The sequence below is a fragment of the Bos indicus genome, chromosome 6 (assembly GCF_029378745.1).
Source record: "Bos indicus isolate NIAB-ARS_2022 breed Sahiwal x Tharparkar chromosome 6, NIAB-ARS_B.indTharparkar_mat_pri_1.0, whole genome shotgun sequence".
Classification (NCBI taxonomy): Eukaryota; Metazoa; Chordata; class Mammalia; order Artiodactyla; family Bovidae; genus Bos; species Bos indicus.
The window spans coordinates 66894057-66916792 of NC_091765.1; the positions used below are offsets into that span (position 1 = coordinate 66894057).

Sequence of the window (22736 nt, forward strand, 5' to 3'; positions counted from 1 at the left end):
AGCCATGGACTGTAACCTGCCAGGCTCCTCTATCCATGGGAATTCTCCAGGCAAGAATACTGGAGTGGTGAATAGTGAAGGACTAAACATCTTTCCCCTAAGATCAAGAACAAGACATGAATATTATCTCTTACCACTTTTATTCAAGGAGCTCCTAGCTAATGTAAAGAAAACGAAATAAAAGCAGTAAGTGATAAAGCAGTAAAACTGTCTTTTATTCATTGATGAGATGATGGTCTTTGTAGAAAACGTGATGAAATCTATTAAAAAGCAACTGGAATTAATAGTTTAGCAGTGTTGTAGGAAATAAGATCAATATAAAAATATTAATGTATTTATGTACATACCAAAGAACATTCAGATATCAAAACTTTTTAAAAAATCAATTTACAATAGCATCAGAAAAAATACTTAAGAATAAACCAGACAAAAGATATGAAAGACCTACATATTGAAAACCACTGAACATGGTTGAGATAAACTAAAGATGTAACTAAATGGAGAGATATTTGTTGTTCATGCATTAAAACTCAGTGTTGTCAGTTTTTCTCCCAAAATTGATCTGTAGATTCAGTGTAATCCCAATTGAAATTCCAACAAAGTTTTTTATTTTTGAAAGTGAAAGCTGCTCAGTCATGTCCGATTCTTTGCTACCCCATGGACTATATACTCCATGGAATTCTCCTGGCCAGAATACTGGAGTGGTAGCCATTCCCTTTTCCAGGGGATCTTCCCAACCCAGGGATCGAACCTAGGTCTCCCACATTGCAGGTGGATTCTTTACCAGCTGAGACACATGGGAAGCCTAAGAATTCTGGAGTGGATAGCCTATCCCTCTCCAGGGGGTCTCCCTAACTCGGGAATCAAACCGGGGTCTCCTGCATTGCAGGCAATTCTTTACCAACTGAGCTATCCAAGAAGCCCACCCCCATCCTTTTTTAAATTTCATTTTTGGAAACTGGCAAGTTTATTCTAAAAATTTATATGGAGATAGAATCATCTAACTAAAACAACTTTGAAAAAGAAGAACAGATGTGGAGGGCTAAGACCACCAAATTTTGTTTTTGACATAATGATAGACCAGTAGGTCAATGGAGTAGATTAGAGTCCAGAAATTGGTCCAGACATTTATGGGCAGCAGGATTTTTACAAAGATGAAAAAGCGGTTTAGTGGAGAAAGGTTAGTTGTTTCAACAAATGCTGCAACAATTACACATACATATTAAAAAAAATAAACTTCAACACAGACCTCTCACCACCAAGATTAATCACCAAGATTAACTAAAAATGGATCCTGTACTTCAGTGTAAACCTGAAATTATAATACTCCTAGAAGGGAACATAGGGGAAATATTTGGTATCTTGTGTTAGTCAAAGATTTCTTAGATATAACTCCAAAAGTGCAGTTCATAAAAGGACAAAAATAATTAAATAACTTTGTCAGTATTAGAAACTTATTCTTTTCAAATGACACTGCTAAATGAATGAAAACGTAAGTTTTCATTCAAACTGGAAGAAAATAGCTTGCAGTGTGTATATCTCATGTAGGACTTGTGTTCAGAATATATGTCTTTATTATTAAATAAAATCTTTATTATTTGCTTATTGTTCAATAAGCAAATGAACAGTACAGTTTTTAAATGATCGAAAATATTGGACACTTCACCAAAGACAATACATGAACTTTAGATATCTGCGTGAAAAGATGCAAGTTAAAGCCTTAGGAGTGTAACTCCTCAATTAAAAGGACTGACTATACTAACTTTTCACAAGAATGTAGAGAAACTAGAATATGCATATACTGCTGGTGGGAATGGAAAAAGCACGATCACTTTAGAAAATAGTTTGGAAATTTCCTTTAAAAATTAAATACACACCTACTTTATGATCTGGTTATTCTACTCCTAAGTAGTTACTCAAGGGAAAACATTTATCCGTATACTAACGTGGACACTAACGTTCAGAGCTGCTTTATTTGTAATAGCCCCAAATATTCCATCAACTGGTAAATGGATAAACAAATGATAGAGCCATACAATGAGTACGACTCTGCAGTGAAGAGGAATTCACTAGTGATATATGCAGCAACATGGATGCATCTCAAAATAATGTTGAGTGGAAGAAGCCAGACAAAAAAGAATATATACTATATGATTTGACTTATATAATTTCTCAAAAAAGAAAGCTAACTCATAGTGATAGCAAGCAGATAGTGGGTGCCTGGGAGAGGGAGGAGAGGAAGAAAAGATTACAGAAACACATAAGGAAACCTTAGGAAGCAATGGATTTGTTCATTTTTCTAATTGTGATGTTTTCACAAAGGAAACGTCAAAACATCAAATTTTGCACTTTAAATGTGTACAGTATATGTATTTACTGTATGATTCTTGTTATTCTTCAATCAAGTTGTTTAAAATTTTAGAGAATTGTCAAAATGGAAGTTTAGAACATAATGGTAGCATCTTTAAGTAGCATCTGATACAGATGGGTGTTGGTGCAGGGACAGGAAGCTATGCAGTGGGAAAAGGGAAAGGATTTAGTCCAGATAAAGAGATAATGCCAGACTTAAACCATCAAAAATAAGATACCAGGCAGACAACTAAATACAACTAAATACAGAGAATTACTGACGTTCTCGGTTGAGGGACCAATACAGGAAATAACATAGGGGCCTGAGACCACAGTGCCTTTGTGGAGTCCTAAGTGGTTTAAGTATGTCTGGAGGGTCGGTGAGCTATATAGAAGATCATAGAGAGGCGAGATGATGAAGGGAAGTTAGCAGATTCTCCTGCCATCAGAAACATGCTCATAAGTTTAAGAAGAATCATTTCTAGTATTATTTTCTCAACTGCTGACTATTTATACATTTCCTGTTGTAATTGGAAGATTTAGAGGTTGTCATTTTTTCTGACCTGTACTTCAACACCTGAGGTCCGGGTCAAAAAATACCTTAGAGTCCAGTTTGTACAGCCCCTCACTGGGAACGCTGACTCCCCTGACAAGCTCAGACTAGATTCTGGCACAATTCTGGACAGAAAAGAACAGAACTTTAGTCTCTTTCTGTGTGGTCTGGAATATAGTACTCTGCACAGAATCTGAGTCAGAGCATGCATATTTAGTAGAGTCAGCCCAGGTGGATACAGTAATTTTTTTTTTCTTTTTTTTTAGTGTCATCCGTGCTATTGGCCTGTAGTTTTCTTTTTTTGTGATGTCTTTGTCTGGCTTTGGTATCAGGGTGATGTGGCCTCGTAGAGTGAGTTTGGAAGTGTTCCTTCCTCTGCAATTTTTGGAAAGAGTTTTAGAAGGATAGTCATTAGCTCTTCTTTAAATGTTTGATAGAATTCTCCTGTGAAGCTGTCTGGTCCTGGGCTTTTGTTTTTTGGGAGATTTTTGATCACAGCTTCCATTTCAGTGCTTGTAATTGGGTGGTTCATAATTTCTATTTCTTCCTGGTTCAGTCTTGGAATATTGGAACTTTCCTGAGAATCTGTCCAGGTTATCCATTTTCTTGCCATATGGTTGTTCATAATAGTCTCTTATAATCCTTTGTATTTCTTCATTATCTGTTGTAACCTCTCCTTTTTCATTTCTAATTTTGTTGATTTGATCCTTCTCTCTTTTTTTCTTGATGAGTCTGGCTAGAGGCTTGTCAATTTTATTTTCTCAAAGAACCAGCTTTTAGTTTTATTAATCTTTACTATTGTTTCTTTCATTTTCTTTTTCATTTATTTCTGCTTGGATCTTTATGATTTCTTTCCTTCTACTAATTTTGTTTTTGTTTTTGTTCTTCTTTTTCCAGTTGTTTTAGGTTTTAGGTGTAAAATTAAGTTGTCTATTTGTTTCTCTTGTTTCTTGAGGTAGGATTGTATTGCTATAAACTTCCCTTTAGAACTGCTTTTGCTGAATCCCATAGGTTTTGAGTTATCGTGTTTTCATTATCATTTATTTCTAGAAATTTTTTGATTTCCCTTTTGATTTCTTCAGTAACCTGTTTGTTATTTAGAAATGTGTTGTTTAATCTTAATGTGTTTGTGTTTCTTACAGTTTTTTTCTTGTAATTGATATCTAGTCTCATAGCATTGTGGTCAGAGAAGATGATACAGTAATTTTTTGTGAAATAGTTTTTATCTGCTGAACTAGATCCTTACATTTTTCCTGCTGTGTGGCCTATTTTCTAAAATTAACAGAAATTGAGATGTTCAGGCTCACTCTCTATATTATTGATGGCTTCTATGATCATCTTACTCTCAGGAAGCACTGACTTTTCCCTATTTGTGCCCAAGTTGTATGCTGAATATCAGATTTCTATCATAATAACTATACTATCGTTATTATACTTAGACATTTCTATATGAATCACCTCCTGTTAAACCACAGAGGCCAAGACTATCTAAGTTTGTTTTTCTGTTCTTGGCATTCAGGTGGGTGTGCTGGCCATATAGTACATCTTGAATGGATGAAGGCTGTAATCAGACAGTCCATGTCTTGCACAGAATCTGAAGGTCCCATATCATACGTGCCAAATACACACTCACCGAGTACAGGATGTTTAGAGTTTGGAGCCAGTACAATCAAAATAAAAGTTGGGCTTTAATGTAAAGGTGGTAAACTAGAGTGATGTAAGGGTGAAAAATGAGGATCCCCAAAAATTTTAATACACTAAGAAATTTTGTAACTGATGCTTTTGTATATTATATCTGTTCCTGTAAATGTTCTAGGAATAATAAATGCTATGTTGTTGTGGAGCCTAATCAAGCCTGGGATACATGCCTGAGAATGCTACATGGGAATGTAAATATTGGGATTAATTTCCTCATCTGTAAATCCAGGAAGTATTGATAGAATTAGGTTAAACCCAAGGACACTGCTGGTTCTGACTATGACCCCATGGGTCTCTCTTTCTGCATAAACCCATATATATGAAGGAATGTAAACACATACCTCTTAAAAGAAAATACTTTGCAAGTTAGAGGAGTAAAATGACAAAGCAGATTTGTCTGTTTTCCTCCTCATTTGAAGAGTAGGAAAGCTCTTCAAACTTCTCTTGAAGAGCTTTCTTTTTTCTTTTCCTTGCAAGATAACATGGATAGCAGATATAATGACAATTTCCCTATATATAAAGTGTAATGAACACCATGGGCCCTCACTCAGTTTTAGCTATTTTATACTTTGCCAACTTTGTTTCAATTATCCTCCCAGTTCCTTCTCTATATGCCCCTACATCACATCATTTCACTGTAAATACTTCAGTATGAATATACAACAGAAAAAAGCTTTATAGAAAAATAGTCATAGCATCATTATAACATTTAAGTAAATTAAGAACAATTTCTTGGTAGTATCTAATACCTAGTCTTTGTTTTAGTCAGTTCACTCACTCAGTCGTGTCTGACTCTTTACAACCCCATGAATTGCAGCACGCCAGGCAATGGCACCACACTCCAGTACTTTGCCTGGAAAATCCCATGGATGGAGGAGCCTGGTACGTTGCAGTCCATGGGGTCGCTAAGAGTTGGACACGACTGAGCGACTTCACTTTCACTTTTCACTTTCATGCATTGGAGAAGGAAATGGCCACCCACTCCAGTGTTCTTGCCTGGAGAATCCCAGGGATGGGGGAGCCTGGTGGCTGCCATCCCTGGGGTCACACAGAGTCAGACACGACTGAAGTGACTTAGCAGCAGCAGGCCTCCCTGTCCATCACCAACTTCCAGAGTTCACTCAAACTCATGTGCATCGAGTCGGTGATGCCATCCAGCCATCTCATCCTCTGTCATCCCCTTCTCCTCCTGCCCCCAGTCCCTCCCAGCATCAAGGTCTTTTCCAGTGAGTCAACTCTTTGCATGAGGTGGCCAAAGTATTGGAGTTTCAGCTTTAGCATCAGTCCTTCCAATGAACACACAGGACTGATCTCCTTTAGGATGGACTGGTTGGATCTCTTTGCAGTCCAAGGGACTCTAAAGAGTCTTCTCCAATACCACAGTTCAAAAGCATCAATTCTTTGGCGCTCAGCTTTCTTCACAGTCCAACTCTCACATCCATACATGGCCACTGGAAAAACCATAGCCTTGACTAGACCGACCTTTGTTGGCAAAGTAATATCTCTTTGTTTAAATTTCTCCAATTATCTCAAAATTTTTTTATAGTTAATATATTCTAACCAGGATCAAAACAAAGGTGTACATGTTGCATTTAGTTGATATGTCTCTAAATTTCCCCTCCCATTCCCTCTTCCACCACTTCTGCTCCCCTCCCCCTACCCCCCCACATGACACTTGTTAAATAGACCAGATCATTTTGCCTGCAGAGGTTACCCCTGCAGATTTCATAGATTTGGCCAACTTCATCCTTGGGTGATGGTTAACATGTTTTTCTGGCCTTGTTTCCTGAAAACTCTTCACAGACATTTAGAATCTGATGAAAGAAATACTGTCTAGAAAATGGCAGATGTATATGAATGTACATACATAGACGCACACAGGGAAATACTGTATCCAGTTTCAAAGGCTTCACAGATCCCCTGATGCCACAGACCCCTGTGTGATTCATTCTCATAGAAGCTTGATTAGATTCCCAGGGGGGTGAGCAGTTTCTGTCCCTAAACTTCTGGAGGCCTTGATGTCCTGTAGTTATGTTAAGATTGGTATTGTTAGCCTTACCCTTTCATTATAAAGTTCCCCACCAGCCTTCTACCTAATGATTTTAGTAGCCACTTACTATTATTGCCCAAGAATAGTCCTTGATTTCACCAGGGCCGAGATAGTAAATTTCTAATTCCATTAAGAACTTTTCCCTCATCAGCTATTAAGTTACTCCCAAATACAGTTTCTACTACAGAAAATAGTTTTCTTATTTGGATTATCTTTTAGTTTTTGTAGTACTAATAGTTAGTAAACAATGAATGATAGAAAACAGTGTTAGAAACCAGTTGTGTCTTTTTTCCCAAAGTGGGAAATAACTAGATCAAGTACATCCAGATTTGAAACTTTTCCTGTGAACTGCTTAACTTTATACTCAATCAAGAAAACTCAAAATTCATAGTGTTTATTTTTCCATTCCCATTTTTGCTATTTAAAAATAAATCTATATGCTGTCTTTTTTATAGAGAACATTCCAACAAAGAACGCGTGGGTCTCAGTAAAGAGAATTTATTGCTTAGAGGATGCACCATTAGAAACACAGAGGCTGTCATGGGCATTGTGGTTTATGCAGGTTTGTTACCCTTCTGACTTTTGACCATCTCCTCTGTGCTTTTCTGCAAGTTAACATTTTCCACTTATTCAAATGCAATCTCTAGCAGCAGAAAGGAAATTTTGTCTTGATAATCTTATTCATTGGTCTCTGTTTTTCTAAATGGATCACAAATGGAAACTAAATTTAACAAAGTGTATTACATAACTACTTTTCATTAAATTGTCTGCCAGAGAGACTTTAAAATACGATATTTGCTACTTGGCTTTAATTTCCACATTTTCTGAATATTTTGTTACCCATGTAGGCCATGAAACCAAAGCAATGCTGAACAACAGCGGACCAAGATATAAGCGCAGCAAATTAGAAAGAAGAGCAAATACAGATGTCCTCTGGTGTGTCCTACTTTTGGTTGTAATGTGTTTAACTGGTGCATTGGGTAGGTAGAATTTGATTATTTGCTGACATCTTTCCCTCAAGATATTCATTTTAAAGTATTATATTTTCAAAATGATATTTATGAATTTAAGTTTGACTCCAGTAAGTGGGGGTGGTTATTGGCCAATAATTATTTTCTTCACATCTTCATCTCAAAAGCATTAATATTGATTACATGTGGCCACAGTAATAAAGGGACCTGGGAAGAGATGTAAAGAGAGAGAGAGGCAGGAGAACATGTAGTCTTTTGAATTTGAATTTGTTTCTCAAACAGCTAGTGTTCTACCAAAATAAATACTGTCATCTCTCTTTCTTTAGAAATAAAGTTTTATATTTGCATAATATATACATAGCATCCTTTTGATGTCTGTGCATTTTTTGAAAGGTCATGGAATCTGGTTGAGCAGATATGAAAACATACCCTTTTTTAACATCCCTGAGCCAGATGGACATAGCTTATCACCAGTGTTGGCAGGTTTCTATATGTTTTGGACCATGATCATTTTGTTACAGGTAATTTCTATTGAGCTCATCATACAATTTTAAAATCTTTCCTACTTATCTAGCTCTGTATGGCTTTTCATCCTTTCTTTTCTCCCTTTAACGTTTTTAAATTGTTTGGTTCTTCTTAGGTCTTGATTCCCATTTCTCTCTATGTTTCCATTGAAATTGTGAAGCTTGGACAGATATATTTTATTCAAAGTGATGTGGATTTCTACAATGAGAAAATGGGTTCTACTGTTCAGTGCCGAGCCCTGAACATCACTGAGGATCTTGGACAGATTCAGTACCTCTTTTCTGATAAAACAGGAACCCTCACTGAGAATAAGATGGTTTTTCGAAGATGTAGTGTGGCAGGCTTTGATTACTGCCATGAAGAAAATGGTGAGTGTTGAGTTTCTGTGAAAATCACCCTTGAGGTTTGTCTTTTTTGCATCCACTTAACAGTTCAGTAATTCTGGCACAGAAGTTCAATATTTAATCATTGTGTACTTAATTTGTCCAGGTGCTCATGGAGTTTCATTGTTGTCTCTTTAGAAGTTAGTAGGTCAAAAGTTAGTCGAGAGTTGGTGGGTTAAAGTCAAGGCTCTGCCTCCGTGATTTTTTTTTTTTTTTTTTTGACCATGGTTTCTCTGAAAGGAAAGGAAATTGCTAGCAATTGTAGAAGGTTTGGGGTTAGATATGGTGTCAGTGATACTGCATTATAGATATTCTTGAGAATCTCATGAAACTCTATGGACCATTTGTGTATTAGTCACTCAGTTGTGTCCAACTCTTTGTGACCCCATGGACTGTAGCCTGCCAGGCTCCTCTGTCCATGGGATTCTCCAGGCAAGAATACTGGAGTGGGTTGCCATTCCCTTCTTCCTATGGACCATATCCCTTTAAAAAAAATTTTTTTTAATAGTTCCAAAGAGACGACAGTCTTCCCTTACCCCATCACTCAGCCCATAAGTAACCGTTGGTCCCTGGCTAAGAATACCTATTTTAAGAAGAAATAAGATAAGTAGATAAGAGGAAGTAAATATATAAATTGCAAGTTTTCTTTTAAGAATTAAACTTCATTCATTTTATTATTTACAAAAGTAAATATACTCTTATAAAAATAATTCTGAGAAGTGTCCAAAACAGATTAACCTAGAGGTGAACCACTGTTAATAATTTGAATATATAACCATCCATTTCTTTATGTATATTCTTATATATGTGAAAATAAATGTTTGCACATTTCTTTTGTAAGTTAAGTAATAATATTATTTTGGAACTTGCTTATTTTATTCCTCAATATCTCATGGGCTTTTTTCTAAGTCAGTTCATGAGTTAACATGAAATTTATAGTATCGCATTGTATGTGATCAAGCTTAGTTAGCTATTATAGCAGTGTGTGTGTGTGTGTGTGTGTGTGTGTGTGTGTGTAAGTCTATGCAGTTGTGTCTGACTCTTTGTGATCCCATGGACTGTAGCCCTCCAGGCTCCTCTGTCCATGGGATTCTCCAGGCAAGAGTACTCATGTGGGTTGCCATGCCCTCCTCCAGGGGATCTTCCCAACCCAAGGACTGAACCTGTGTCTTTTATGTTTCCTGCATTGGCAGGCAGGTGCACTCAGTTGGTAATGATCCACCTGCAATACAGAAAAAGGGTTCGATCCCTGGATTGGGAAGATCCCCTGGAGAAAGGAAAGGCTACCCACTCCAATATTCTGGCCTGGAGAATTCCATGGACTGTATTATATCGTCCATGGGGTCACAAAGAGCTAGGCGCAACTGAGCGACTTTCACTTTCTTTACCACTAGTGCCATCTGGGAAGCCCGTTATAATAGTACTTGCAATTAACATCACTTATTCATTCAACAAGTATTTTGTGAGCTTCTAACATGTGACATGAGTTTCTGATGTAGCTTACAGTATAAGGCAAGAAGATAGACAAGATATAATGTTCAAAATAAAATTCATCATGCAATATCCATTTCTGTACACATATCTAAAGTTGGTTTTGCTAGATCCAGAAGTATGCACATATAGAATTTTTATAGATCCCACAAAATTTATCTCTAAAGCATTGTGCTAATTTACATTCTCATAACCCAGAAGAATAATATCTATTTTTCATACCCAACCATAATGGGATGAAGCTATTCTTTTTAATTTGTGAGTTTTGTAGATGCAGTTAGCGTTTCATTGTCTTAATTTTTCTATGATTAGCAATGAGATACTAACTTTTTATGTTTTTAGCCATTTGAATTTCCTTGACAAAATCTATTTTACACGTCTTCCTATTTTACGAATGAGTTTTTCTTATTCTTAGTAATCTGTAGGAGGATTTTATCTATTAAGGCAGGGTTGGTGTTCAGCTTGTATGTCCCTGTCTAGGTTGTCTCTGGCCAGTGTCCATTTTCATTTGTGCACTTGTACTGAACCTTTGTTCAATAATTTGAATTATTTGGAAAACAATAATTTGAATACCAATGGTGACATAATTCTTTTCTTCTACATGTGGCAAATACTTCTCTGGTTTGTTATTTATCACTGTATTAGTTTTCTATTGCCACATAACAAGTTACCACAAATTTGATGGCTTCAAATAACATATACTGTCTTATAGCTTCTGTGGGTCAGGAATATGGGTCCAGGTAGCTATGTCCTCCCTGAGTCTCTCACCAGGCTGAAATCTGGGGGTTGGCTGGGGCTGTGATCTTACCTGAGGTTCAGGGTCCTCTTCTTAGTTCCCCAGTTTTGGAAATGTCAGAGTCTTGAGGTTGTAGGACTGTGGCCCTTGCTTTCTTGCTGGCTGTCAACTTGGGTCTGTTCTGAGTTCATGGAGATAGCCCATCATTCCTTGCCCTTTGACCTCTCCACAGCATGGCAGTCGCTTCTTCAAGGCAACCAGCAGAACCTTTGGTTTTGAATCTCTCTGACCTCAGGGATGTTCTGACACCTCTTTGTACCTGATGAGGTCATATCACTCTGACTGGACCACTAGTAACATTTTAGTGCTTTTCTTTTGAGTATTTTTTCCTGTAAACATTAATATATGTTTTTTAAACAAAGTGACATCACAGTGTGCTTTGACTTTTATAACCATTTGTCTCGAGACTTCATCATGATTGCCTTTCCATTCTCTTCTTATTTTTCTAATGGTTATGCTGTATCGCAGTGTAATAATTGCCACAATTTATGTAACGGATCAACCATCAGTTTAGCTTATCAACAGTCATTTGCTGTAGTAAACAGTACTGCAGTGAACATCACTGGAGTTAAACCCCTATGTCCATTTGTGAGATTAGTCTTTTCCAAAATTATCTGATTATAAATTCCTATTTTGGGGAAGTATCTTCTAGCAGTCATGTTTCACAAAATATATGGTTGGAAACACTATTATTTTTTGTATTTGTGGGATTTTAATTTTGTAGCATCTAGGAGAGCTGACCTCTTGCCCTGTCCCTCAATATATATAGTGCTGCCCAATGAGTACTTTTCTTCTGTAGCCCCTTGTGCAGGGAAGATGCTAAGTGACTGAGAATCAAATGCTACCAGGACTGAACTGTAATTGGTAAGATACCTGTCTGTGAACCAAGGAGTGTTACACCACCTCTGGGAGGTGTTGACATTGCCTGTCCACACGTTTCTACCATATATACATTCATAGCTCTTAATCTCTTGTCTGTGAAAGTGAAAGTCGTTCAGTTGTGTCTGACTCTTTGTGACCCCATGGACTATACAGTCCATGGAATTCTCCAGGCCAGAATACTAGAGTGGGTAGCCATTCCCTTCTCCAAAGGATCTTCCCAACCCAGGGATTGAACCCAGGTCTCCCACATTGCAGGCAGATTCTTTCCCAGCTGAGCCACAAGGGAAGCCCAAGAATACTGGAGTGGGTAGCCTATCCCTTCTCCAGGGGATCTTCCCAACCCAGGAATCAAACTGGGGTCTCCTGCATTGCAGATGGATTCTTTACCAACTGAGCTATCAGGGAAGTGCTCAAGAGACAAGTCTCGGCTTAAAAACAAGCATATGCATACAAACACACACCATCCTCCCTCTCTCTCTCTCTCTCTCTCAGTGCTAAAGGGGATAATGATACAGGCTAGTTTTCCTCAGAACTTAACCCTGAGGCCTTATATTCACTGAAATGAAAATCAGTTAAGCCTTCAGGATTTTCTGTCAAAAGAATTGCCTATGAGGTATTCCCATTGAAAATGTTACTGCTGCGAAGTAACCCTTTACTCTTATTAAGTAAGAGCAAGTACTCTTAGTTCTTGCAGTTGAACTGAATACATTTGATGACACCATTTCTTGTTCTAAAACCTTTCAACTTATAAATTTGGTTCATGGACTAAGCATCAGCAACACCCAGGTATATCTTAGAAATGCAGAGTCTTGGGCCCCTCTTTAAAGTTTCAATTAAAATCTTCATGTAACAATACATCAGGTGACTTATATGGATATTAAAATTTTTTAAACTCCCTTAAAAGATTACTGAAAAAGAATGTTAATAATAAACATTTTATTTTAGAATGGTTTTAGACTTACAGAAAAGTTATAAAGATACTGTGCATTCCAGTATGCTCCTCCTGACCACTTTCCCTTGTCTTAACATTTTACATTAGTCTTAAGATACATTAGTCACAAATAATGAACCTATATTGATACTTCATTGATAACTAAAATCCAGACTTTATCGGGACTTCCTTTTTACCAAGGGTCTTTTTGATCTCAGACCCTGTCCAGGATACCACGTAACACTTAAGTCATCATTTAGGTGGCTCTAGATTTTGAGTTTCTTGGCCTTTCCTTTTTTGGGTGACTGCTCAGATGGTAAAGAATCTGCCTGCAGTGCAGGAGACCTGGGTTCAAACCCTGGGTCAGGAAGATCCCCTGGAAAAAGGAATAACTACCCACTCCAGTACTCTTGCCTTAGAGAATTTCATGGACAGAGGAGCCTGGCGGGTTACAGTCCAGGGGGTCGCAAAGAGTCGGACACGACTAAGTGACTAACGCTTTCACTTTACTTTTCACTTCAAGAGTTCTGAGGGGCACTCTTTAGGGATTTTGTAGGGTGGCCCTCAATTTGGGTATGTCCGCACAGTGCCTTTATGATGAAGCTTGTAAATCTGATGGATGTAGTGGCAGCCTTTAGTGGTTTCTAAAAACAAGGATTTTGGAATCAAGCCTCCTAAACCTGACTCCCATCTTCACTGCCAGCAAGCTGTGTGACTCTGGGCAAGTGATATAATTTCTCTGGGCTATGATAAAAAACGATTGGTGATATTAATAGTATCTACTTCATGGGGATGATTAAGAGGATAAGAGAAAGTAAATTATGAAAAAGCAGTTGGAGACTTCCCTGGTGGTCCAGTAACTAAGACTCTGCACTCCCAATGCCGGGGACCCAGCTTCAATCCCTGGTCAAGGGAGCTAGATCCCACATGCTGAAACTGAAAGATCCCATGTGCTGCAACTAAGACCTCAGTTCAGTCGCTAAGTCGTGTCCGACTCTTCGAGACCACATGAATCGCAGCACGCCAGGCCTCCCTGTCCATCACCAACTCCCAAAGTTCACTCAGACTCATGTCCATCGAGTCAGTGATGCCATCCAGCCATCTCATCCTCTCTTGTCCCCTTCTCCTCCTGCCCCCAATCCCTCCCAGCATCAGAGTCTTTTCCAATGAGTCAACTCTTCGCATGAGGTGGCCAAAGTACTGGAGTTTCGGCTTCAGCATCATTCCCTCCAAAGAAATCCCAGGGCTGAACTCCTTCAGAATGGACTGGTTGGATCTCCTTGCAGTCCAAGGGACTCTCAAGAGTCTTCTCCAACACCACAGTTCAAAAGCATCAATTCTTCGGCGCTCAGCCTTCTTCACAGTCCAACTCTCACATCCATACATGACCACAGGAAAAACCATAGCCTTGACTAGATGGACCTCTGTTGGCAAAGTAATGTCTCTGCTTTTGAATATACTATCTAGGTTGGTCATAACTTTCCTTCCACGGAGTAAGCGTCTTTTAATTTCATGGCTGCAGTCACCATCTGCAGTGATTTTGGAGCCTAAAAAAATAAAGTCTGACACTGTTTCCACTGTTTCCCCATCTATTTGCCATGAAGTGGTGGGACCAGATGCCATGATCTTCGTTTTCTGAATGTTGAGCTTTAAGCCAATTTTTTCACTCTCCACTTTCAATTTCATCAAGAGGCTTTTTAGTTCCTCTTCACTTTCTGCCATAAGGGTGGTGTCATCTGCATATCTGCTGCTGCTGCTGCCGCATTGCTTCAGTCGTGTCCGACTCTGTGCGACCCCATAGACGGCAGCCTACCAGGCTTCCCGTCCCTGGGATTCTCCAGGCAAGAACACTGGAGTGGGTTGCCATTTCCTTCTCCAATGCAGGAAAGCGAAAAGTGAAAGTGAAGTCGCTCAGTCGTGTCTGACTCTAGCCACCCCATGAACTGCAGCCTACCAGGCTCCTCCGTACATGGGATTTTTTAGGCAAAAGTACTGGAGTGGGGTGCCATTGCCTTCTCCATGCATATCTGAGGTTATTGATATTTCTCCCGGCAATCTTGATTCCAGCTTGTGTTTCTTCCAGTCCAGCGTTTCTCATGATGTACTCTGCATAGAAGTTAAATAAGCAGGGTGATAATATACAGCCTTGACATACTCCTTTTCCTATTTGGAACCAGTCTGTTGTTCCATGTCCAGTTCGAACTGTTGCTTCCTGACCTGCATACAGATTTCTCAAGAGGCAGGTCAGGTGCTTTGGTATTCCCATCTCTTTCAGAATTTTCCACAGTTTATTGTGATCCACACAGTCAAAGGCTTTGGCATAGTCAATAAAGCAGAAATAGATGTTTTTCTGGAACTCTCTTGTTTTTTTCATGATCCAGCAGATGTTGGCAATTTGATCTCTGATTCCTCTGCCTTTTCTAAAACCAGCTTGAACATCAGGAAGTTCACGGTTCACATATTGCTGAAGCCTGGCTTGGAGAATTTTGAGCATTACTTTACTAGCATGTGAGATGAGTGCACAGCCAAATAAGTAAATATATTTTTTAAAAGGCACGTAGAGCATAGCACAGAATAAATTCTTTATAAATACTAGTTGCTAGTATTGTTGTCGTACCTGGAGGAGGAAATGGCAACCCACTCCAGAATTCTTGCCTGGAAAATTCCATGGACAGAGGAGCCTGGCGGGATGTAGTCCATAGGGTCACAAAGAGCCACATATGACTGAGTGACCGAGCACATTGTTGTCGTGTCAAAGTAGGACATAGGCTTGTCTCTTGAGAAGCTCATGGTTCAATGTGGGAGGGACACCTGGAAACATAAAAATACCTTTTTAAGTGTCGTAGGTTTAAAGTCAGCGTTGCCTTTCTATATTGTTTTGATTTTTCAGCAGTCAGTTTTGGAGGTGGATTTGCACTGATCAAGGTTTGGGGCTTTGAAGATATTGGCCTAGAAATTCTTGGAATGCTGGAAATATGAGGAATTAGAATAAAAGGCTTTGTGTCAAGGCTGTGTGGATGATACAGTTGAAAGAAACTCAGCTGAGTGTGTTGTTTACAAGCAGGTGAAAGTTGGAATGCTGGAAATGTTTGTGTAGTTAGTTCATAGCAAAATGTTCAGTGGAGGATATGGGGATGATATAGTTGAAAGAAGTTTATCTGAGTGTCCTGTGCTTTTCAACCTTGTGTTTGGCCCTTTGGAGAGCAAGTTGAAAAGTGTGATAAATGTTTTGTTCCATAGGCTAATGCTCACTTCTTCCAGATATCGCATAAATGTAAATAATAGGTCGTGAAAGGTTACTGGATGTTTGAACAGGAGCATTGGAAGAGAAAAGAGATTAGGATTAAATAAGAGAGAAATAAAGTAGTTAATGTAGCATCTAACATAGTACCTACCTTGAGACAAAGGAAACATTACAGACTTTGTATATTTTCTCTTACCAGCTGGAAGGCAAGAATTCTCTTGCCACTTTGAGGTATTCATGGAACTTTTCAAGTCTACTTTAGGAGACATAAAAAAGTCTTGATGATCATTTGGATGGATTTTATTTATCAGTATAATAATAAACCTTTGCTTCTCATGCTCAATTAAAAAAAAAAATTCAGAGTCTAAAAGTATGGCTCTTAGTAGCTTTGTTTTGTGAATCACATTGTAACTTTACTGGTCTATTTATTTCTCATCGCTTCCCACAAATGATTAAAGATTGAGTTACTCCATGTCTTTTCTTATTTCACTCTTACGGTTTTATCAGTCCCTTTTGAGCAAGTTCATCCTAGAGGAACAGCTCAGCTATCTGGCTCTATACTAATTCCACAGTTCCTTGATGAATACTTTCCCTACTGATGACTATGAGAAATTCCTAAAGTATAACCTTCATGTTTATATATGTTGTATATTATTTTAATTATTTAAAAATGGTATCACATTGTCAATATGTAAATTTTTTTAGCTACTCAAGCATTTATCAACCTAGCACTATTGACATTTTGGGCTGGATGACTTTGTCTTAATGGGGAATTGTTTAAGATACTTAGAAGCATTCTTGGCCTTTGCCCACTGCATGGCATAGCACTCCCCCAAAGATGTAATAGCCAACTTGTGAACAGGCATTGCCAAATGTTTGCTAGGGGATAAATTTGACCCTCCTTCAGAATCACTGAGCTAACCTCTTGTATACAAGTAACTATGTGCGATACTGTGCTGTGCTGTGCTAAGCCAGTATACAAGTAACTATGTGCGATACTGTGCTGTGCTGTGCTAAGCCATTTAAGTTGTGTGTGACTCCTTGCAGCCCTATGGACTGTAGTCTGCCAGACTCCCCTGTCCATGTGATTCTTCAGGCAAGATTACTGGAGTGGGTTGCCACGACCTCCTCCAGGGGATCTTCCCAACTCAGGGATCAAAACCCACCTCTCTTATGTCTCCTGCATTGGCAGGTGGGTTCTTTACCACTTGTGCCACCTGGGAGGCCCTATAAGTAACCGCTAAGGACATATAGCAGATACTTGTCTGACTTTGATTGGCTCATGATTGGAGTCATGAAGACTCAAATTCAGATCCCAGCTCTACCCACTCTGAACTGTTTACTGTCTTAGTCTCCTTAGCTGCAAAGTGGAACAGTGATCATTTCTAGCCAATAACATTTTTTTTTTAAAGATAAAATATATATAGATACAGCTATATGCAATTGTTTATATAAAGGACCTAGCACAGCATGTACAATCACAGGCAGTGGTCCTGGCAAGGTGGCCAAGGGTCAGCAAAGAAAGCTAGGGGAAGTGTGAAAAAGGAAGGGAAAATAATAACAATAAAAAATTTAAAAAAATAAAGGACCTAGCAAGATGCTTGATGAAAAGGAAGTACTCAGTAAGTGCTAATGCTCTATCCTACAGTGGATTTTCCCTTGACGCTAGGCATGTTATTCATACGTCTATTCATACCCTTATTCATTATTCATATTAATATTTAAACTACAAAACATGGACTCAGTGAAATCAAGCAGGGAATATTGACCATTTTAATTTTTTGGCTGTATTTAATAACAGTATAGCATGAAGACTCACAGCACTGGCTGTGGAATTTAAACTGGAGTTTAATAGAACTGTATCACTCTCATGAGATGGGGAAACTTACTTTAATTTTTATTTCTTTATTTATAAAATGAAGGTATTGATAATATCTACCTCAGAAGGTTGTTACAGGGATTAAATGAGACAAATGGCTGGCACATAGTAACATTTAGCAGTACGTCTAAGCTATAAAGTGGTACCAGTGAGTGGGATGAAGCAGAGGTCTTCAGTGAGGAACTGGGACTGAGGTAAGTAGAAAGGAGGAGAATGGCTGTCTTGAGCTAAGGCATGGGTAAGAATGGAGAACCTCAGGGTATTTGGGATGCAATAAATATATCTGTTTTTGAAGTTCAGAGGACATATAGGGAAATAGTCTGTATTTTTTTAGGCAGAGAATATAATAAACTTACAGAACTGCAGAATTGGAAAGGATCTTGAAGTCATTGAGTCCAAATCATTCATTCTTCCAGTAAGAAAACAGAGGCCTAGAAAGTGATTTGCTGGAAGCCACTTTTTGAAAGAGTTAGTCCTAGAACACAGAATCGCCATGTTGCCTCTTAGTTTCTCCTTGTCCTTAAAAAACATAGACAAAAGCTGTTAAAATAAATAGAATATGCAGATGCTCTTTGTTTTATAAATTGACTTCCTGAAAGCCATACCTATTCAGTAGCTAGAATTGGCATGAATACTTCAGATAACTAGCAGTCCAAACAAGCATGTAGTTTTTGATTGTCTACTCTCTATTCCAGACACTGGACATAATGATAAACAAGACAGACAAGGCCCCTCCTCTCATAGAACTTCTGTTGGAGAAAATTATCACAAGTTAGTTAATTTTTAAATAAAAAATATTAAAAATTGTTTTGCAGAGAATTAAAATTGGGTGACTGGGCTTCCCCCGTAGCGTGGATGGTAAAGAATCTGCCTGCAGTGCAGGAGACCTGGGTTTGATCCCTGGGTTGGGAAGGTCCCCTGGAGTAAGAAATGCCACCACACTCCAGTATTTTTGCCTGAAGAATCCCATGGTCAAAGGAGCCTGGTGGGCTACAGTCTATAGGGTCTCAAAGAGTTGGACACGACTAACATTTACTTACACTTTATGATACAAAATGAAAAGTACTTCGAATGGGATGGTTGAGCAAGGCCTCTCTAGGGGGCATATCAGAGCCTAGATCTGAATGACTTGGTTTTTGAATTCAGGAGTAAAAGCCTTCCAGTCAGATGGAGTAGCTAGTATAGGGGCCCTCAGACAGAAATGAGCTTGACAGTTTTCAAAGTAAAGAAAGGCCAGTGAGGCTAGATTTAGTGTGGAAGAGGGGCCAGAAAAGTTAGGTCATCAGAGGCCAGATCATTTTGAGTTATGTATGCCAAGAAAAGGAATTCAGATTTTATTCCAAGTGAACTGAAAAGCCACTAGAAAGTTTTGTGTGGGCAGTAGTCTGATCTGCTCTATCTTTGAAAGATCACTCTAGCTACTGTTTCAGGAGTAGAGTACATACAGCAGGGAGGCCAGTCAGGAGGCTATTGTTCTGGTCCATTTGGGAGATGATGGTGAGTTGGATTAAGGTGTTGGAGATGAAGAGAAGTTTAGGTATTTGGGATATATTTTAGATGAATAATAGACAGCTGTCGGTGATGCTTTCAATACTAGGGATAAGGAAGAAAAGAGAAATCAAGGATAATCCTAGATTTTTGGTATAAATAGCTAGGTAGATATTTAGGTTTCATTTACAAAGATAAGAAAGACCAGAGAAAGAGTGATTTGATGGGAGCCTGGGGGAATAGAAAGAGCAGTCTACATTTACCATACCAAATTTAAGACGTCCATTATTTATTCAGCTAGTATTTTTTGAGTATCAACTCCTTCCCTGGATTTTAGGAATATCATATTAACAAAAGGCAAAATTATCTGCCCTTCTGGAGTTTATATTCTAATGGATGATTCAAAGAATTAAAAATAAGGTCAATGATGTATAGATGGTGGTAAGAACAGTGTGGTTAGATCTGAGAAGTCTTCACTGACAAAGGACCATGACTTCAAGGAGACTTGAAGGGGGTAAGGGAGTGAACCATGCAGATATGTGCCCAAAATGTGCACAGAGATAATAGTTTAAAGATGGGACCAGATGACGCCACAGAGGAAGAGTATGTAGGTGGTGAAGGAAGGAATTCTTGTGGCCTCTCTCATTGCTGCTACTTTTCTCAGTGATACAAGTTCATTAACTCAGTGTATTGGAGGAGTTTGGAAGCCAAGTTTTAAAAAGGAGGGGATCGTGTGAAATAGCTGTTTAAGAAAATGCTTGATATATTCGACCTGCAAGTGTTTCATCTCAGGGAATGACCCAGTGTGGTTTTCTTTCCCTCAGCCAAGAGGTTGGAATCCTATCAGGAAGCTGCCTCTGAAGATGAAGATTCCGCCGACACTCCCAGTGGCTCCCTCAGCAATATGGTGAAACCGAGGGCCCTCAGCTGCAGGACAGTTCACAGTCGGCCTTTAGGAAGTATCTCCTCGAATCATCTTACTGGGAGCTGTTTCGCTCTAGAAAGTAGAGAAGGAGCCAGTGAAGTGCCTCATTCCAGACAGGCTGCTTTCAGTAGCCCCATTGTAAGTGTGAATGCGTGACTTGAAACTTGTCTGTCTGTGTTGAATAATGAAAGAACATTCTCATAATTAAAATAGACCACACACTGTTGTCTTTTCTCCCTGAGAAGAGACTGTGTAAGTTCAGTCTGATTGCCACACATTCACAATATCTTAATTTTGGAGATCAGTGTCAAGAGATAGTATACCATTTCTGAAAAACATGTTTCTGGTCAAGGTCAGTCACTTCTGAGCCTGGAGAAAGCTGCCTTGCTTTAATGATCATGGCTCACTTTCAGAACCAGCACAACTTACTGGAGGTATCTCATACACTGGTAAGTGTGTCTAATTGATCGGGAAATCAGAGGCCTTTCAGTATCCTCCGAGGCCTTTTTATCTCTTTGTAATCCTCCCCGAAATCCCACCAAATATGTGTCCTCTTCTCCATTCCTAGTCCTCAGCAGATCATTTTCTAGTGTTTCTATACAGAGCTCAAGAGGGTGTGTGTTCTTAAGTCCTGAGAGGAAAATATGGAGGAAGAACCATGTGGAAGATGGAAAAGAGGAAAGATACTGGTGCGAAAGAATTAGAAATCAAAACTTTTGTGGCACTTAAAATCACTTTGATAAAATTTCAGCTGCCTTCTCTGCCCTCCACATTTCATTAACTTCTCCTTATCCTCATTCAAGATGAGGATTCCCTAGCCATGAGACTGGTAAGCAGTTGGTGGTCTCTGAAGTAGGTGACATAACAAGAAATAAACAGTTTTGGGAAGACTTTTGTTTCTGCAGTGAATTTATCTAGACTTTCATAGTAGAGACGCGATCTGAGTATACCCCAGGGATCTCATTTGTCCTGGAAAGGCCTTGAGGGGAGTCTGGCTTTTTTCAAAGTTCCAACAAATAGAGCAATTTAGAATCTAGGAAGATCATTTCACTGAAACTCATCCAATGCATTTCTTTGGCTCTAAGGATATAATGCCTGTTATATCCTATCATTACCATATGTCAAGCTATTCCAAACATCTGGACTTAATTTTTCTCCAGTCTCTGAGGGAAAAAAAAAAAAAGGTAAAGAATGCATACAACCTCTTTTCTGTACTCATTTTCAGGCTATATCAGAAGTAGATATCTGTTTTCTTCTGTTTTATCAATTTTGCCCATTACTCTGCTGATCTTTTACCTTTTCCAGCCGCCTGCAGTTAACCACATGTTGACTCATGTTTACTTGGAAGTCAAGGATACTAATGACCAGGTGGGCTTGTGCCATGGCCTCCCTCTCAGTTTCCCAATCCAGCCTCACTCTCTTCGTGGAACAAAGGATTATTTCCTAATTTGGAGTCATTATGGTTTTTGTACCATTTCCCCTGTCTAAAATTCATTCTCCCCTCACCACCTACTTCTATCTACCAGGTCTGATGAAATACTTTTTTAAATATCATTTCTTCTGAAGACTTCTCAGACTCTGTGTTTCTAAGTTCTGTTTACACAGTCCCTCCTGCCCTTCAGTCCCTTAGTCCTCATGGTATTGGCATTATTTCTGCCTCTGATGTGGACCTTGCTCCTTGAGAGCAAGGACTTCATCACCTTGAATCCTCAGCATCTAAGGTCAGAGTCTCCCATGTCTGCTCTCCGTGAAGTATTATTGGAAGCCGCTCAACAGGCTCAGTTTTCCTGTTCAATCTGTTTTGTTTTGACTTGCCTTGTACTCCAGTTCCATGCATTGTGCTGATTATACAGCTTCTCTGGGGTTGCTGCATTGTTTTGTGTTTTGAATACCAGACCCTTACATACAGGATGACGAGGTCTTCCTTGAGATCCGAGACCATCTCTCATGCTTGCTCTAGACAAGCCAATTCTATCCTTCTTGTAGACTAAAGATTATTTTGAGAAAACTGTAGATCCTTTAACCTGAAAGCTGACATCTGTGAAAATTGTACATATGATACTAAAAGTCTGTTCATGTATCCCAGGTCGTAGAACACCAGTGTGAAAGCATAGTGAGGGCTGTGATGTCTGGAAGTGAAAAGTTGTTAAGATGGTGACCTTCATGGGGGAGGCAAGGGGAGAATCAGAGAGGGTCCAAGGTAGAGTGCTGGCAAAGGTGTGCCAGCTTCAGGAGTTAGAATGACATTGAGGACCTTGAGTCCTGGATTCACATGACCTACTTTAGAAATAGAAACCTTGACTTTGTGAGTCAGTGTTTTTATGCTTCTTTAATCCTCAAGAAGTTTTCATTCAGCAAGCATGCTATTCATTCTACCTGGAGTGCTATCCTCCTAGATCTTTATATGGCTGTTTCCTTTCTTTTCACTGAGGTCTCAGCTCAGATGTCACCTCCTCAGTAAATCTTGTTGTTCAGTTGCTAAGCCATGCCAGACTCTTTGTGACCCCATGAACTGCAGCTCGGCAGGCTTCCCTGTCCTTCACTATCTCCTGGAGTTTTCTCAGACTCATA

The 22736-nt window shown here is 39.0% G+C and overlaps 1 protein-coding gene across 7 annotated transcripts in view; it reads left to right on the forward strand.

The window, feature by feature from the left end:
- Window positions 1-22736, forward strand: part of ATP10D (ATPase phospholipid transporting 10D (putative)) — a 145802-nt gene that overhangs the window by 67592 nt on the left and 55474 nt on the right. For all 7 annotated transcript variants that reach the window (XM_070791389.1, XM_070791386.1, XM_070791387.1 and 4 more), the window contains 5 exons: window positions 7106-7212; window positions 7499-7630; window positions 8015-8142; window positions 8262-8514; window positions 20065-20303. In XM_070791389.1, coding sequence (XP_070647490.1) covers window positions 7106-7212; window positions 7499-7630; window positions 8015-8142; window positions 8262-8514; window positions 20065-20303 — 859 coding nt within the window. The remainder of the gene's footprint in view (window positions 1-7105; window positions 7213-7498; window positions 7631-8014; window positions 8143-8261; window positions 8515-20064; window positions 20304-22736) is intronic.